General features: G+C 42.0%; 2 protein-coding genes across 4 annotated transcripts in view; one reads left to right on the top strand and one right to left on the bottom strand.

Annotated features, from left to right (window-relative positions):
- Window positions 1–14,239, bottom strand: SLC16A3 (solute carrier family 16 member 3). Its single transcript, XM_041409355.1, has 5 exons — window positions 14,078–14,239; window positions 7,830–8,074; window positions 7,208–7,351; window positions 6,088–6,855; window positions 1–4,763 (listed from the first exon to the last, which is right to left on the bottom strand). The coding sequence occupies exons 2-5, from the start codon at window positions 8,050–8,052 to the stop codon at window positions 4,477–4,479; spliced, it is 1,422 nt and encodes a 473-aa protein (XP_041265289.1). The 5' UTR covers window positions 8,053–8,074; window positions 14,078–14,239; the 3' UTR covers window positions 1–4,476.
- A 60-nt stretch (window positions 14,240–14,299) lies between these two features.
- CCDC57 (coiled-coil domain containing 57) overlaps window positions 14,300–16,621 on the top strand; it is a 34,526-nt gene continuing 32,204 nt past the window's right edge. The window contains exon 1 of one of the 3 annotated variants that reach the window (XM_041409028.1): window positions 14,300–14,483. In XM_041409028.1, coding sequence (XP_041264962.1) covers window positions 14,382–14,483 — 102 coding nt within the window. In that variant the 5' untranslated portion in view covers window positions 14,300–14,381. The remainder of the gene's footprint in view (window positions 14,484–16,621) is intronic. The other 2 variants (XM_041409024.1, XM_041409027.1) reach the window with 2 other exon arrangements.

The raw sequence follows: 16,621 nt of genomic DNA, 5'->3' as shown, positions 1-16,621 counted from the left end.
TTTTTGACAACCAGAAATTTATTCACTACATTTGCAACAGTTTACTAGAAAAGCATAAAAAAAATTACTAAGTATAAATATACACATTACATTAAAGTGCATTAACAAGAAACAAAATGTCATCTCGCACAAAATTGAAGTGTATTCCCATAATCCTAAAGACAAGTGTGGCAAAGAGACACAGACACACATACACAAGTCAATACTTACATGTTGTAACATGTAAGTTTGCATTCTGAAATTCTTCTGTTTATGATTGTCTACCAAACTAAACATTTCCTTTGGGATGTACCAAAGGTGCATATGTGAATTTTGCTTTTTCATTTTGAAGTTTGGTTGCTTGATTAGGGGAATGTTCTAATTTATTTTTAAAGAATGATCCTAATACCTGTTTGTGTAGATGGAATTTATTATTAGCATGAGATCTCTCCAGTCCTTTACACCATACCTTCATACCATCCATCTCAAGTCTTAACTTTAGGGAACTGGCTTAGCTTGAAACAGATAGCTGCATCACTTTAAGACTTTTAGTTCTGCTGAGGTCTTCTAGGCTCCAAATGGCTACAAAATATTTAATTTAGAGTTTTCAAAAAAGCAAACTGATCTTTGTATAGGAGGAAGAAAATAATATTAACTCTGCTCATTGTCTAATAAATGGGCAAACTGTCTGTAATCTACTCCTGTGGATATTTTGTATGTTTACATATATATATATATATATACACACACATATATAAATATGTATGTGCAAACACATGTATTCTTTTTTATATAGTCTCTGTGTATTACTGGCATTTATACACATTTCATCTCCTTCCATCAGGCCCTTATTTTCCTAAGACCCATTACATAATCAATCAAACAATACTTTAACCATAAATCCTATAGTACACAATTTATAGAATGTGTGAAAATCCAAAATGCTTTAAAAATTTTGCTAGCCTGCAGGGTAAAATACTGTTCACTACTTTCAGAGAAAGAATCTTTGAAAACTGTTTTGGTTTTTTGATTGTTTACTTTCCAGACTTCTTAGATATATTCATGGTCTGTGTCAAAAGAAATTACATATGTTTCAATTGTGTATGGTGCAGGAGAAAACTATAATCTTGGGATGCTTCACAATTCGATTGCATAATTACCTACATTCCCTTCCTTTTCCCTTTTTTCAAATCACAAAATTTTAATTAGGTGAAGGCTGAACAAAGGTTCCTCTGGGTAGATGTTGCATTAAACTGTTCTGTCTGTGACCCTTAGCAGTGGCTCTCTAGCAATGCTTTACGGCTTCAACCGTATACATCCTCAAAATATATGGATGAGCACATCTCCCAGCCTGCTCTTAAGGGTGTCTCAGTGGTATTGAGATTAAAGAAATACAGTACCAAAGTACCTGGAGGAATTTTAAATCAATTCCTTGCTTTTAAATATACAAAATACATTTTTTTAATATTTATCAATTTATTTAAGTATTTACAATAAGCAGAGTTAAATTAAAAAGGAGCCTGGCTGGACAGTGCTGGGAACCTGAGGACTAGCTGCTTGTGGGATTTAGTTTTGGTTGGTTTTGATTTTTTAACACATTGGGATGGAAGGAGAGAGGTCTATAAAACAGGAGATCACTAACCCTTTGTGGCCATGTCAGTAGGAGCAGTTGGGTACATGCTTCAGCACAGTCGAGTATAGTGGCCAGCAGGTGTTCAGCCTAGGGGTCTGGCATGAAGGTTTTCTTCCCATCAGTTTAACAAATCTCTTTCCAAGAAGATAAAGGCAGCTGAACAGAAAGAGGGCAGGGCTAGCACACACTTGGGTGTTACCCTTGAGTGGGACAGAATGGGAGCAAGGAGCTTAACTGGCTCTAGAACTCTGAAGTGCTCTCAAGCCTGCCACTTTGGATGTTGCTAAGAGAGCTACATTAGGTGTTTCTCACCTTTGTATTGATGCTTTTTGCAATTAATTAAAATGATAAAAGATTTTACACTGCTAATATGTTTTTTTAAACTGCTTAGTGAATTAAATTCTAACCCTTTTTTTCTCGCAGTCAATAGAGAGAAGTCCTTTGATTTGACCACTCTCATTCAGTAAGCATCTCCTGCTGTCATAAATACTGCAAGTCATTGGTAGGCCTGTGCTGAAAACAGCACAAGAGCACTGGCAATCCCAGTCAGAGTGATTGATCTTTGAGTGGAAGAAAATAACTTGTGTAGGCAAAGGAGGCCCTTCTGTAAACACTAGTTTTACTTACGAGATTATTTATCGTTTCTTGTTGAACTGTGTCTCCTTGTCTTCCTAACTTCCTTTTCTGTCTCAAATCACATAAAATTACAACACAGAAATTTTTCCAGCTTAACTGTTAAGAGTATTATGTATGGAAAATGAAACGTAGTCTGGAAAGTCAGTATAACAAGCACAAATTACATTCTGTCACATTTAAAGCAGTCTAGACAATTTGCAGAATGTACAGAAACTTAAAATTGTGCCAAAACCTGAGGTCAAAGGAATAACCATTTAGTGATTCTGTGATAACCGCATAGCATTATCTAGCAAAGAAATCCAGTGATCAAAGCACTCAGTAAGACAAAAATGGCTGAGAATCTGAATTCACCTTTAGAAAGGTTTATAGTTCCTGCTTTTTGAAACAGCAGGGAACTCCAATCTGAAAGCTGTATCAGGCCATCATATATCATCTGAAGCAGCCTCCAAGGATATAATAGATTACTCTGTGGATTCCATTTTTCTCTTGCCTTCTGGAGCTATCACTGTTGTGTTTCAAGTACCAATTTAGTCTTTAGCAAACTGGAGCTAAGCTGTTACAACTGGGAAATGTCATTCACTACAATTGCTGCCACTAAATGAATAACACTTTAAAATAATGCGCTACATAGGATATAAAACCAGTTTATTCTACGCAGCATCCATTTCTTTTAAAAGTTACGATTCTAACTTTCTGATTTCTGTGCAAGGTTGTCCTAACAATGCAAAACCATTTTGCAGAAACTTCCAATGGAAGCTGATATCGTTCATTAGAGAATGGTTCATGGTTTTGGCACTTCATTTCTGTTAAAAATTTAAAGTGGATACTGAGTTTTAAGGGATTAGGGTCTTTCAGTTTTCAGTTATTAAGCAAAACAATTTTGGCACCTGAAAGCCAATATTCCTTTGCTACTACTAAGAAAAAGGAATCTGTTATATTTAGTCTGTTTTGAAGTTTGTTACTGCAGTTACAAAGCCTAGACAGCTTTTTATAAGCAGATTTGAGAGGTGGGATGCAGTAGCATGATTTTATATTTTAAAAAAATTATGTTTCTTGAGTTGCTTTGGGTAGAAAAAAAAATAAAATGCCTCCCTTTTGCCTTCCTTTTCTTTTCAGTACCATGCCATCATAAAAATGATGAACAGTTGTTCATGTTTCCTCAAACAGCTAGAATGGCACTTAGAACTTCCATAGATTAAGCCAGAGGGTAGGAAGTGGGATAAATGGGGAAGGAAAAAACCTCAAAACTAAACATGTTAAAACCTTCCTGTGATGCATTTATGGATGACCAACACATTTCAAAGTAGTTCAGTCTCTTCCCTAAGTCTACCCATTCTGTAGGTCATCTGGAAACTTGCACCATCATTTCTTTTATATTCAAAATGGACACTTCTTCAGAATATTCTACTAATCATCTTGTCCATGTTACTTGTAATATTTTTCAATGCTCTAGGGAAATTTTAATGAAAACAGTATATGGAATTCTGGACTAATTTTGTTTCCTCAAGGTATGTCAGGATCCATTCTGCTCCTTTTTTTTTTTTTTTTTTTTTTTTTTTTTTTTTTTTTTAGTACTACCTCAGAATACCACTTGTGTGATCTGCTGAGGACACTGTAATGTGCCTTGCCAAAAACAGGATTTCCAGACGATAATTGTAAAGGTTACATGTTTAGGCAGAAATCTATTTACATAAATCAAAGTTACAGATATTATCAAAATTAAATTAGGGCTGAGCCAGGTAATCTAAAAAAAATCTAAAAAGGTAAATTCAAAAGCCTAATGGAGACCTTTAAGTTCCTGAGTTTTTTATCCATCTCAAACTCTTTTCCCTTCACAGAGAACGTAGGGAAATTATATTTAGCCACACAACACAGCGATTTCATCAATATTGTCTGAAAATATACATATAATTCCACTTTTCTGAAAATATGCTTTTCCTGTATCTTCCAAGTGAGCAATTTCTGGTGATGCATAGCAAGAGCCTACTTGTGTTCATAAAAGCCTTTTAGTTTACATAAAATGTATAATCACAATGTTCCACCTTTTACCAATAAAGCTATTTTTCCGGTAAGATTTTGTCTAGCTAATCAGCTTCCAAAGAGATCTGATGAGCTGACTAGCCCACAGTTACTAAAGCAGATGGCCCAGCCCTAAACTATTTCTGTTTCTAAAATAAATAGCATTGAAAATCTTTATTTTTGAAACACTTTTCAGTTCCTTGTCATGCTCACACACATGTTTCTGGGTTAGTTACAACTTCGCCATTTTTTTCAGGCTCATCTTTCAGAAACTGCTCCACTTCAATAGAGTCCACTTTGGCATCTTCAGGAGTTTTGTTTTCAGATTTGTTTAATTCCTCTCTTTCTGCTGCTTCTTCTTTTGTGTGTGGTTCTTCTGATTTTTTCTTAATGCAGAAGAAATTTCCCAAGGCCAATACAAGGGCTGAGGTGGTAACTTCAATTCCAGCAATAATGAAAACAAACATGTACCTCCCCGTTGCATCCAGGAGTTTTCCTGAAAAAGGCAACATTCCAAATCATTAACAGAAGTGATTATCTTGCAGTGAATATTTTTCTGATTTTTTTAAGCATTTTGACTCTCCTGACTAGAATCACCGTGACTACTTAACCAAGTTTTTTTGAAATAGGATTTGAACAAGTTTATAACAAAATATTTCTCAATTATTTCAGTTCAGTTTAACAGTCATTGCCACTACATGAGATACCAAAACACATACTCTGCTGCACACAGAGGCATGCAGTTCATCTGAAATAAAACCAGCCTCGCCTTCAGATGCAAGAGATCAAATACGTGCTTTGAATTTCAGATAAAAATGTGTGCATCCATGGATGGGATCTGTGTCATCTCTATCATGATCTGATCATCGTTATCCTCTTGCTCCTAATCTCATTTACCTTTCTGCACTGTGCACTTTGTAGAAAGGTAGTGGTAGTACACTGTCTGCTTAAAATCCAAATCTTATTCACAGTCTGTCTGGAGTAACTGATTCTGACACTGGTAAAGGTAAATTTTCACAGGACTTGGTGGATGTGAATGAACAGGTGGGAGGATATGAAGGAAGTGCCTCTCCAAACCTGAAGATCAGAGGAAGTAGTGCATAATACTGGTTTTCCCATGAAATGGGTTCTGTCAAAATAAAAAATACTTGATGTTTTTAGTGTCTGGTATAAACAGTAAACATTCTATGGCAGTAACCTGGTGGGTTTTGGGAGGAAAAGTGTGTTTCAGTTCAGGGTCTGTAAAATGTATGTTCTTTGATTAGTAATTAATTTGTATTTTGATTTCAAATTAATGAATTTTACCATTTTGTCATGTTCCCTTATTCTTGAGTTGTAAGACAGTAGTGAAGTAAAGTGCAGTAGAAGCACTCTACCTTTCTTAAATCAGTCCAGTTTTATAGTCCTCCTTGTAAGATTTTTTTTCTTCCTTCAGATGTTTTCTTTCCTCCTCCAAATCTACCATGGATATAGAGAATGTATCCTAATATTTCCCAAAGAAAATTGACAGGTTTCATATTCTGAATCCCAGTCAGCTATCTACCAATAAGAAGTTCAGTGCAGGGTTTCAGAGGAGAAATAGCAGCATCTCCAGATGGCAATTTAACCAATGCTGAAATAGATCCAAGAAGGAAAAGGTTTATTCCATCCCTTCTTGGAGTATTTCAGCGTGTAGCTGCAGAAAGCCTTTGAAACATGTGCAACACTAGCACAATCTGCATTTCTCGAGTGACTCACATCTTTTGCTCAGCTCCCTTATATTTTGTGTAAATTAATGCAAAGCACAGAATTTTTGATTCTGAGCTAAATGGCATACTTGCCTGCTGATGGTGGACCAATCAGAACAGCCACAGCTTCTGCCAGGAGCACTAAACCGATAGCACTGGAAAACTTCTGCGTACCAACGATAGCCATGAGAACTTCAAACTGAAGAGCACCTACCATTCCATAAGAAATGCCAAAGAAAATGCAAAAGACCACCAGTCCACCATAATCAACAGACATAGAACCCATGAGATCTGTAAAGCCATTGAAAATCATAGCAAAACTGAAGAGGTAGACACAGCGTGGTCTAACCCATTTAAGACCAGCTACCATTCCACAGATTGGGCGAGCAAAGATATCAATGAATCCCAGAATAGTCAGAAGAAAAGCTGCTTTGGTGTCTTGATACCCTAAATCCTTGGCATAACTCACAACAAACACTGGGGGAACAAAGAGGCCAAGCACCATGATTGATGCTGCTAGAGTATAGATTACAAAACCACCGTCTTTAAACACACTGAAATCCAGAAGTTTTTTCTTCACTTTCTTCTCAGCTGGCTCTTTGGTAGCTTCAGCCTTTTTGGGTGGCTCCAAAGGTCTCATTAGCGCTCCGCACACACAGCAGTTGAGCAGCATCCCGCCCAGGATAAGGAATCCTCCTCTCCAGCCGTACTCGTGCTGTAGTATCTGCCCCAATGGTGAGAGAGCACAAAGAAACACTGGGCTCCCAGCAGCAGACAGCCCATTGGCCAAGGGCCGGCGTTTGTCAAAGTAGCGGTTTAACATGATGAGCGAAGGCTGAAAGTTTAGTGCCAAACCCAAACCTGTAGTAGAGGGTACATAAAAATTAATACTGGCCTACAATATCATTGTTACAGATATTCTAATTACAGTTTTTCTGACTCATGACTTAAGAGAAAGTAGTTTTATTCCAAATGGACAAAAGAATCCTAAGATAACACAAAGTATTCTACCCCCATAGTATTCTTGTACTTTATGATTACACTTCACGCTGTTAAACATTCGTAACAAAAATAAGTGACCTTTTAATTCCACATTTATCTGCCATCTTTATAAAAGCCCAGTTGGGTGATCCTTATGCTTCAGGTATTTTTCACTTAAAACTGCAACCTAAAGCTAAGACCTAAGTGAACTCATTTTCAGCACAGTACTTACCAGTAATCACACCTGCAGTTAGATAGATCTGAACGATGCTTGTGCAGAAGGAAGCTATCACCATCCCCATTGAGGCAAAAAGGCCACCCACCAGCATGACAGGGCGACAACCAAAGCGATTGACACATACGCTACAAAGTGGACCTAGGCAAGAAAAGCAAGTTATGGTTGTTAAGATAAACCAACTTTTGCAACTGATTTTCTGATACTTTGTATTGTATTTCTTTGGTACATTTCCGTTCATGGTTGGAATGGATGATCTTAAAGGTCTAAGGTCTTTCCAAGTTCAGTAATTCTGATTCATTTTGTACTTTGTCCATAAAGTCAGTCCAATCAGGAAAAATGTCCTTTCCTCTATAGTCAAATACTTCAATCTTTTTTGCCTTCAGAGTGCCTTGTGATTTTTCTTTTTCATCATCTTTAGCAACTACTGACATACAAAGACATAATTTTAAATAAACTGGATGGGCTTAAAAAATCTTTTTATTTATGTGATTAATAGTAATTCTTCCTTTGAATGCCTTATTTGCACACAAGTAATGATATGCAGTCATGATACAGACTGTAAATGGCTGTAAGATTTACAAACTTAATTGTATGACAAAACCAGATAACTACTCACCTGTTCCATAAAGCATGGCCAACAGAATGGAGGAAATCCATGCAGTGTCACTATATCCAATGCCAAATTCCCGGATAAGTTCTTTAAAGAAGACACTAACTGCCTTTGGAAAGGCATAGGAGAATCCTGTGATGATAAAACAGCCAAAAAGGACAGCCCAGCCCCAGCCTCCATCAGGGGCTTTAACACCTGATGGACCATCATCAGCTACTACAGCTCCCATGATGAAGAACCTTGTGTGTTCCCTAAGAAACAAAAAGCAATTAGTATCTCTAAAATTGCACTATAATTTAAACTAAGGCAAGGAACTACATTAAAAAACAGTCTTGAAAATGTGGTGCAATTTTAACTATTTCTTGTTTGAGTTCAGTTTTTACAAAGCTTGCAAAAATACGTGAAAATGAGATGCACACAACTGAGTTTCAAATTAATGGCCCTGCACAGCTCTCAAAGTCAGAGCTGGATTTCATCCAAATCACTGCTTCATCAAAAAACTGAAGCCATAACAGCACTTCAGGGGTGTATCTGACTTTCACAAATATGTAATAATTACTGCATTAAAGTCTGCAGGATTTTTTTATATAAGACCTTGTTACATGAAGCTCCTGGCCTATTCTCTTAGAAGACCTGGTGCATCACAAGTGCTCTGTGAAATGGTGGACTAATCACCCAAATTTTTTATTCCCCACTGAGGACAACTGTACAGCCCTGATACACTCTTATCTTGAAAAGATAGAAAGATCCCTTTGAGATCATGATAAGCTATCATTTTTCACCTATCAAGTTCAAATGCTAAACCGCAATTAAAATCCCCAAGAGCCATTTTCGTGGATCTTGGGAGTTAGAAACTGAAGCAATGCTCAGTACAACTGCCTGCCCGAAGCAAATAACAAAATTATTGTTATTACATGATCAGTAAGAAAAAGTAATATTTGATGAATCCTGGCTAAAGTGTATAAAGAATGGGAATAAGATGTAAAATTGAAGCACTTCAGGGGGTATTGTCACTCACTGCTTCCAAGTTGTCCGAACATTTCATTTTGGAGTGAAGGTTTAAAATATTGGGGGAAGGGTTGGGCAGTTTTCGTTCATTTCCATTACCCATCTAATAGCAACACAAAGTTAGTAATAATACATGAGTATGCTTCGTTGAAAAATAGCAACTGGCAATCTCTCCAGACTGCTTATACAGTGCTGGGTGGGGACATTCAGTGCCTTATGGCATTCACCTCTCCCACAGGCTGGGACAGTCTCCTCGGCTGCGTCTACAGCAAAGTTCTTATAAGGGCAGCCTCTGCAGCCCCATAGCAAACTACACCCCTGCCATATGAAGCGGCAAGTGGCTTTGAGAAGAAACACCGTTAAGAACATTTGGCAGCACGCTTGCTCCTTCCAGAAGAGAACTGTCCAAGATTTTCGGGGGAAGCGAAGTCAACTCGGCACCGAGCCTGTGGGGACGCGGCTTGGAGGCAGACCCGGCCCCGCAGTGCGAGCCCCGGGCAGAGGCTGCGGGAGCCGCCCGCCCGCGGCCGCGCCTGACCCCGCGCGGAGCCGCCGCACTGAGACGTGCGGGACGTGACTCCCGGGCCGGGGCGGAGCCGGGGCCGCGCCCCCGCCCAGCGCTCGCCGCTGCCGCTGCCGGAGCCCGGGGCTCCCACCGGAGAGGGAAACATCCTCCTTCCTGGCCGTTCATTGAGCTCTTCCATGCCCAGCAGAGCAAGTCAGCCCGTAAGAGACACATTCCGTTGCACCTGCGTTACGGAACTTGCCATCTCTGCCATGAGGAGCAGTCTCTAAAGGGTTTTATGTTTTGCCGTGATGAAAGAGCTAGACTTGCTGATGTGAGGGAATGTGGCCTGCTTTCCAGCATTTCATAAAAATATGTCTACAGGGAAATTCACAGTAATATCCATTTACTCTTCTTTACATCACGGAAAAAATCGGCTAAAAATCACCATAAACCAGCACACCAGATCTTCAAGTGCCATCCTTTCGAGAGTGGTTCACATTTGCACACACATGCCTCAAAAACAGCTCTCTTAAAGGGAAAGGCTGAGAGGATTCGGATGGTTCAGCATGCAGGAGAGGATGCTCTGGGAAAGCCTTATTGCACATTTACAGTGCCTGAAATGGCTACACGAAGGCTGGAGAGGGACTTGTTACAAGGGCATGCAGTGATAGAACAAGGGGAATGGCTTCAAACTGACAGTAGGTTTAGATTAGGTATTAGGAAGAAATTCTTTAGTGTGAGGGTGATGAGGCCCTGGCAAAGGTTGCCCAGCCAAAAGGCTGTCTCATCCCTGGAAGAGTTCCAGGCCAGGCTGGACAGGACTGGGAGCAACGTGGCCTGGTGGAAGGTGTTCGTGCCCATGGCAGCAGGCTGGAACGAGATTAAGGTTTCTTCCAATCCAAACCACTGTATGATTGTACAATCAATGACATTAATCTGGTTTTGTCCACTGGTTGTTCATGTTAACACATCAAAATAAAAAGACCATTAACCAGAACTAAATGAACCCTGTCTCCATAAACACAAGAATGCACTTCATCCTGTTGTGGTGTCCCTTACTAGGCTGAGACTGTATTCACCTCCTTAAGAGGTGAATAAGAAATAATAAGGAAGTAGTGCGGAGGTTCCTTTGCAAAATGTATAAATGAGGGGTACCGCTTTAGAAAAGGCAGACTTGTGGTTGATCTGCACTGCCAACATTTTTACTCAGGATTTTGCTACGGTGCTGGGATGCCATCAAAGCCTGCTAAGACAGGAGGCTACTGCCTGACTAATGCAACAGCTTGTTTTGCTTTCTGCTTTTGCTAGCTCAGCCCTATTTAGAGGCAAAGGATTACATTTAACTGGCTGCAGATCAGTTTCATACCTCCACAACAGACATGACAGTATTATCAGTATTTATTCCAGATTCCTTCTATCATGAATGGGTTCTTGCTTTGGTAATGTGCAAAACAAAGGTAGCATCTGGGGTTTCAGCTTCCTGTTGGTATCTTCTTGTTGTCATGGAAACTAACATAGACTCAGTGAGGAGGAAACATTAGGTAGCATTGTGGGTGGTGTGATGGTGTGGTTTCTGGGATGATGTTTTATAAAAAGGAGCAGCTAGAAATCTATTATTTGTGTTTCGCCACTACTCTTATTGGCAGCACAGCTGTACTTCATGGTCAGCAGTATGTGTAGGAAGGACATTTATGAGCATGTACACTGACCTATATAGCTTGAGAACTTCATGTTGTCAAGAAGGAGAAATTTCAGGAAATTTTCAAGAATAATTAATTTCTTCTAACTACGGCTGAAATCTACACAACCTTGAATTTTTATGATACAAATAAAAAATGGTTATCAAAAATAGAACATAAACTTCCAAGTAGGGAACCCAGTTCAGCCTAGACTTCAGTCTGGAGCCACACCCAACTGAGAAATGTATAACTACAAAAGAAGGAAGGTGGTATAAGCTGAGTAATGTAGACATTCTCCTTCAGTTTTTCTTATCTGTGAAACAAAGAAAATAATTTCTCTCTTCATAGGGTATTGGGGGTATGGATACCTTGAAAAGCATAGGTTGCTTAATGCTGTGTTTATAGGAGTTATAAACCTCCTGTATTTGCCCAAAGGTATTAAAATCTAAGGAGACTAAACAAAATATGCATGTTATTCTTGATTTTAAGTGAGGATTCCTAAGACTAACCAACTCTACTGAAATTTTTCAGGAAATTATTCCTGAAAAAATGTTTTTATTTTAATATTCTCCAGACCTGGATGACAGCCCTCTACATACAGAACAACTACCCTTTGTATTGACATCACTGACATCTGCCTATTCAGCATGACTTTAACTCCTTCCTGCTTCTCTAAAGTACAAATGCATAAATCTTTAAATCAGATTTTATTACAACTCAGGTACCTCATAGAAGCCATTCAGGTGGGCCGCTGGTATAACCCACTAGTGCATTTCCTGTGGCTTACCTGCTTAAATATTAGCCAGTTGAATTATACGTTCATTCCAAAGGCTGCTGCAAAATTCTGTTCCCTACAAAATCATTACCATATTTATCAATCCTATCCTGACCTTCTGCCCTCCCTGCAAGGTCCCACAGTGACTGCCACTGTCCCATTTTGGCCTCCTCCATTTCAAATTAGACAATTTTTCCAGATCTGCTACCTTTCTTAAGTGTTTGCCAGTTTTCCCCATTCTCTCATCTCCCTTTTAGAACTCCTGGGATAATTCTGTGCTGTCTGTAGCTGCAAGTGATGTTCCACCAAATCTTGACTATTAAACATTCTCCAGTCCCCATTTAGCCTCAAAACATCTTAGCTGTTCACCGCTGCTGCACAGTGAGTAACATTCATCACAAGTTATTAGCAGACCACAGTGACAGTAAATTCACACTGCAATTTTATGTGTAGCAGATAATGATAACCAGTCTACAGTCTGTTATCTGGGTAAAGTGCTCTATAGAGAAAGTTGTGGCTATTTATTTGCTTCTTTTATTTTATATCATGAAAAGTTGCAGAATCCCAGCTTCAGTTAGGAACAACTTACAATTAATTTTCTTGTATCATGAAAATTAATTTCAGCCCTGCAGCTCTGATGGCCTTTGGAACTACCCTAATATCTAAAGTGCTCGCATGCACATGCACTGTATCTCAAGTAGGTGAGCACATGTAGCTGAATATAGTGAGAAATTATCATCTGGCTCAGAGGTGTCATTTTACACAACCACTCTGGACAGTGCAGCTGCATGATAGGGTGTCACACATTGAGATATGTGAATTGCCACTTCAGTCACAATTTTAAAAATTAGAATGTTTTTATTTCTATAATATATCTTGAGTTATACTTCTGACTGAACCACAAAAGGTGCACTGTACTAATAGATCCTGATTTACATTTTAAAACGGCTGCCACACTGCTTCCTCTGAAATAAACACTGCAAAACCGTACATGACTTTACTTTGTGGCATCCTAAATTGAACGGTTTGCCCAAGTGGAGTGCATTTCCACCAGTGTTAACGGTCTGCGCCTGTGAGGAAGCTGAATTACTGAAATTCAACTCCACCTTTTTGTGCTTTTTCTTCTCTCCACAGAATTTCTTAGAAGGCAAGCCGTAGACCCCTCCAGGCGGATTGCGAGCAGCATCCAAAAAAGGCTCTTTCCCGAGAGATGGAGAGGGGCTGCGGCGGCCGCGCGGGAGGGGCTCTGGGGGGACAGGGCTGGGGAACACAATGGTGGCGGTCGCGGCGTAGCCACGGCCACGACGGCTCGCGGGGCGCTCCGGCGCGGGCACGTAGCCCGCGCAGCGCTCAGCCCAGACGGCCCCGAGGAGCCGCCGCCGCAGCCGATGCTCACGCAGCCCGGGGAGAGGCAGCCCCGCCGCCCCAGCGCTCTTCGTGTGCTTGCTAAACCGAGTGCCGGGGATCCTGCCCGGGTCTGCGACCATGTCTTTATGAGGGAACAGTCCCTCAGACTCTCGTCGCTCGCTCTGACGGACCTGAACCGTCACCGCTAAGACAAAAAATTCCGAAATTCACCTCCGGGAGCTAAACACTGAAACAGGAGGTGAGCAGCAGCGAAGGGACCCTCGTCCGCCGGTAACGGTGTGAGCCACGAATGGCGGAAACAAAGCCCGAGCACGCGGGTGTCCCACGAGCCAGCGGCGTGGCACCGTGCGTGCCCTCGGGCGGGTGGCACTGCGCGCCTAGGCGTGACCCGGCTGCCACAGGGGATGCCGGGGGCAGCGCTCTCTCGTAGCAGGCGGAGTGGGGCTCGGTGGCCAGCACCGCTCAGCGCCCGGACAGCGCTTTCGGGCCGGGGGCGCTGAGGTCGTTGGGCGACCCAGAGGCAACGAGGGCTTCCCGACGAAGAGGTGCGCCCGCGTGGCCCCATGAGCGAGGAGAAAGGCAGCCGGCGGGACGGCGCCCGCCAACCCTCGTGGGGTGGTGCCAAGGGGTGCGAGAACAGTCGGCGCCGTGCCCACGTCCCCACCGGTGCCCAGCGCAGCCTCTGGGCAAGGGATGAACCCGCGACTCCTACGCTGCGCTTTGCCCAAAGCTTGGGCGGCGCTCGGGCTCATCCGCTGGCCCGGAGAGCCCCACGCAGAGCAGCATCCTCGGTCAGCCCGGCGCTCTGGATTCGGCTCACCCGGCTCCGGACCCCCCACACCGCGCTCCCCACGCCGTTCGTCCGCGTGCAAGGCAAGGACTCCGCACATCACGCACGACGGCTCCGCCTCGGTACCTGAGTCACGTCCCGCGTCTCGGCTGAGGATGCCCGTGCTGGCCGCAGCCCGCTGTCCCCGTGCGCCCACAGAGCCGCCACAGCCCGTCTGGTCCCGCCGGCCGGGGAGCGCTCCCGCGCGGCGGCTCCGCCGCTGCTCGCCCCGCCCCGGCACACGGAGCGCCCCGGGTCCTACCGCCGCCGCCGCCGCTCAGGCTCCCTCCCTCCCTACGCTACAGGCTCTCGGGCGCAGGGCCGTGCAGCGTGCAGCCCCAAGGCCTCACAAGACATCGGCATGAGCTTTGCGCTGCTTGCGTAGAGTGCAATGCAGGGCTGGATCCTGCCGGCATGGATGCTCTACTGGCTGTCCGGAGGAACAGGACCTGAGCAGTGGACTCCAACTTATGAATGGGTTTCTGCGGCTGAGGTTTGTTCTGTGCTGCCGTTTCTGTTTTCCCGGGAGCGATCACAGTTTCGTCATTGTCTCCTCCCATGTGAATTACTCTTACGAGCTTCCTTGCTTAGTTGTTTCCTTAGAAATTTGAATGTGATATTGTGCATTCTGTAGACAGAATGCACAATAGAGTTGTAGATAACCCTCAGGCTTCCCTCCTCATCCTTTACCAAGGGAGTAAATATTATACTACTCCCTGCAAATATGATTTCATAGCATACTTCTCCTTTTACATCCGGATGGAATGAGCTTTCTCCATTAATCTCTTGTGACTCAACTGGGATTCATACAAACGTTGGATTATAAAACTGATGTGCTGATATTACTATGTAGCATCTATGAAAGTTGTGGTGGGATTCTTAAATGCACTACAGAAAGTAGCACTCCTGTCTAGCTGACGCTTAGGAAATTCAGGAGTAGGTGCTCCATTTTGTGTGCTTCTAGCACACAATCTAATATACAGGGGAGTGACACCACACCTTAAATCCTGTGTTTGGTTTTCAGCTCCTCACGACAAGAAAAACATTGAGGGGCTAGAACATGGCCAGAGAAGGGCACGGAGCTAGGGAAGGGTCTAGAGCACAAGTGTGATGGACAGTAGCTGAGGGAGCTGGAGAGACTCAGCCTGCAGAAAAGGAGGCTCAGAGGACCTTATCACTCTCTACAACTGCCTGAAAGGAGATTGTACCAAGGTGGGCATCTGTCTCTTGTCCAGGGTAACAAATGATAGAACAAGAGGAAATGGCCTCAAGTTGTGCCAGAGGAGCTTTAGATTGGATATTAGGAAAAATCTCTTCTCCAAACAGGTTGCCAGCCATTGAAATGGCAAGTCCAGGGAAGTGATGGAGTCACCATCCCTGGATGTTAACAACTGGACTCAATGATTTTGGAAAAAAAAATATTTTCTAAATGATTCTGTGATTCCTATCTGTGTGGAGTGACACAGGGGTAGGATTCTAAGTAGGAGAGGACAGGTAGGATAAAATATTGCCTTTTGAAAACTATGATGATATTGCACAGATTAGTAGCTTCCAATTTAAAACCTACTTGCTGAAATCACGTAATGCCAAGGCAGGAACTGAAGCTCTTTTAATGACTTAGAAGTTTTTTCTTTTCCTTGTACATTATGTTTGCATTGGCTATTGGTTCAGTTTTGCTGAAGTATAGTTTGCACATGCTTAAGGATGATTCATTGCATCATGTGATGTGTGAAGATGTGTGAAGATGAGCAAGGCCATGCAGTTTATTTTGAGTAGATAACATGCAGCCAATAAGACCGACACTGCTAATCTTAAAGACTAGGAAAACCAGTTTTTGGCTGTCCACTATTATCTGAATTTAGGGCATTCACTTGCGGATTAGGTGTATTCAGATTTCAGCATCAATCCCCGAACTGACGTGTAGACTGTAATCTTTTTTACTCACCATTAGTTTGTCTCTTTGGGACACTACTGAATCACTAGAAGTGATCAATTACTCATTTAGAGAACGAACATGCATTTAACCACCTGACTAGGGGCTGATTGAAGGTACATTGGAGAAGATGACAGCTAATTTGAAAGTGAGGGCAGGGGTGAGGAAGGGTTGAAAAGGTAATGTGGTTGATAGGTTAGGCCATGGCTAATGTAAAGGTGTAAAGAATGCCAGCAGTCAGAATGGTGTATGGATTTAGACATTCGCCTATTATGTGCTGATTCTGATGAGTGCTCTGAGGGGCCCACTGCACAATATAAATTATGCCGGGACTTGCACTATAATTTTTGTGTGTTCAGACATAGAAAATCATTTTAAGCCAGGTTTCACCGTTCTATTTTAAACCAGAGGTGATTCATATAAGTATTAAATCCCTTTAATAATTGCAGTATTCTGTAACTATAATTCGCTAAATGGAACTTGCTTTATTTCAAAAGTCAAATTGCTAGTTCTGATTGTAATTTTCATTAATAGTTACTAATTAAAACAAACCCGTTCTTTCTTTAACTGGCATGGGGCTAGGACACACAATTCTCTTCTGATGACATAAGGAAAATTATATAAGAACTACTGATAACGCTCTATCTTCTCTAAATTAACGTACTTGAGATGTCATTTGGGTGCAGCATTCGAGTTTC

The sequence above is a fragment of the Onychostruthus taczanowskii genome, unplaced genomic scaffold (assembly GCF_017590055.1).
Source record: "Onychostruthus taczanowskii isolate IOZ18803 unplaced genomic scaffold, ASM1759005v1 scaffold30, whole genome shotgun sequence".
NCBI lineage: Eukaryota > Metazoa > Chordata > Aves > Passeriformes > Passeridae > Onychostruthus > Onychostruthus taczanowskii.
Note: the sequence above shows the minus strand (reverse complement) of the source record. Positions and strands in the feature narration are given on the sequence as shown.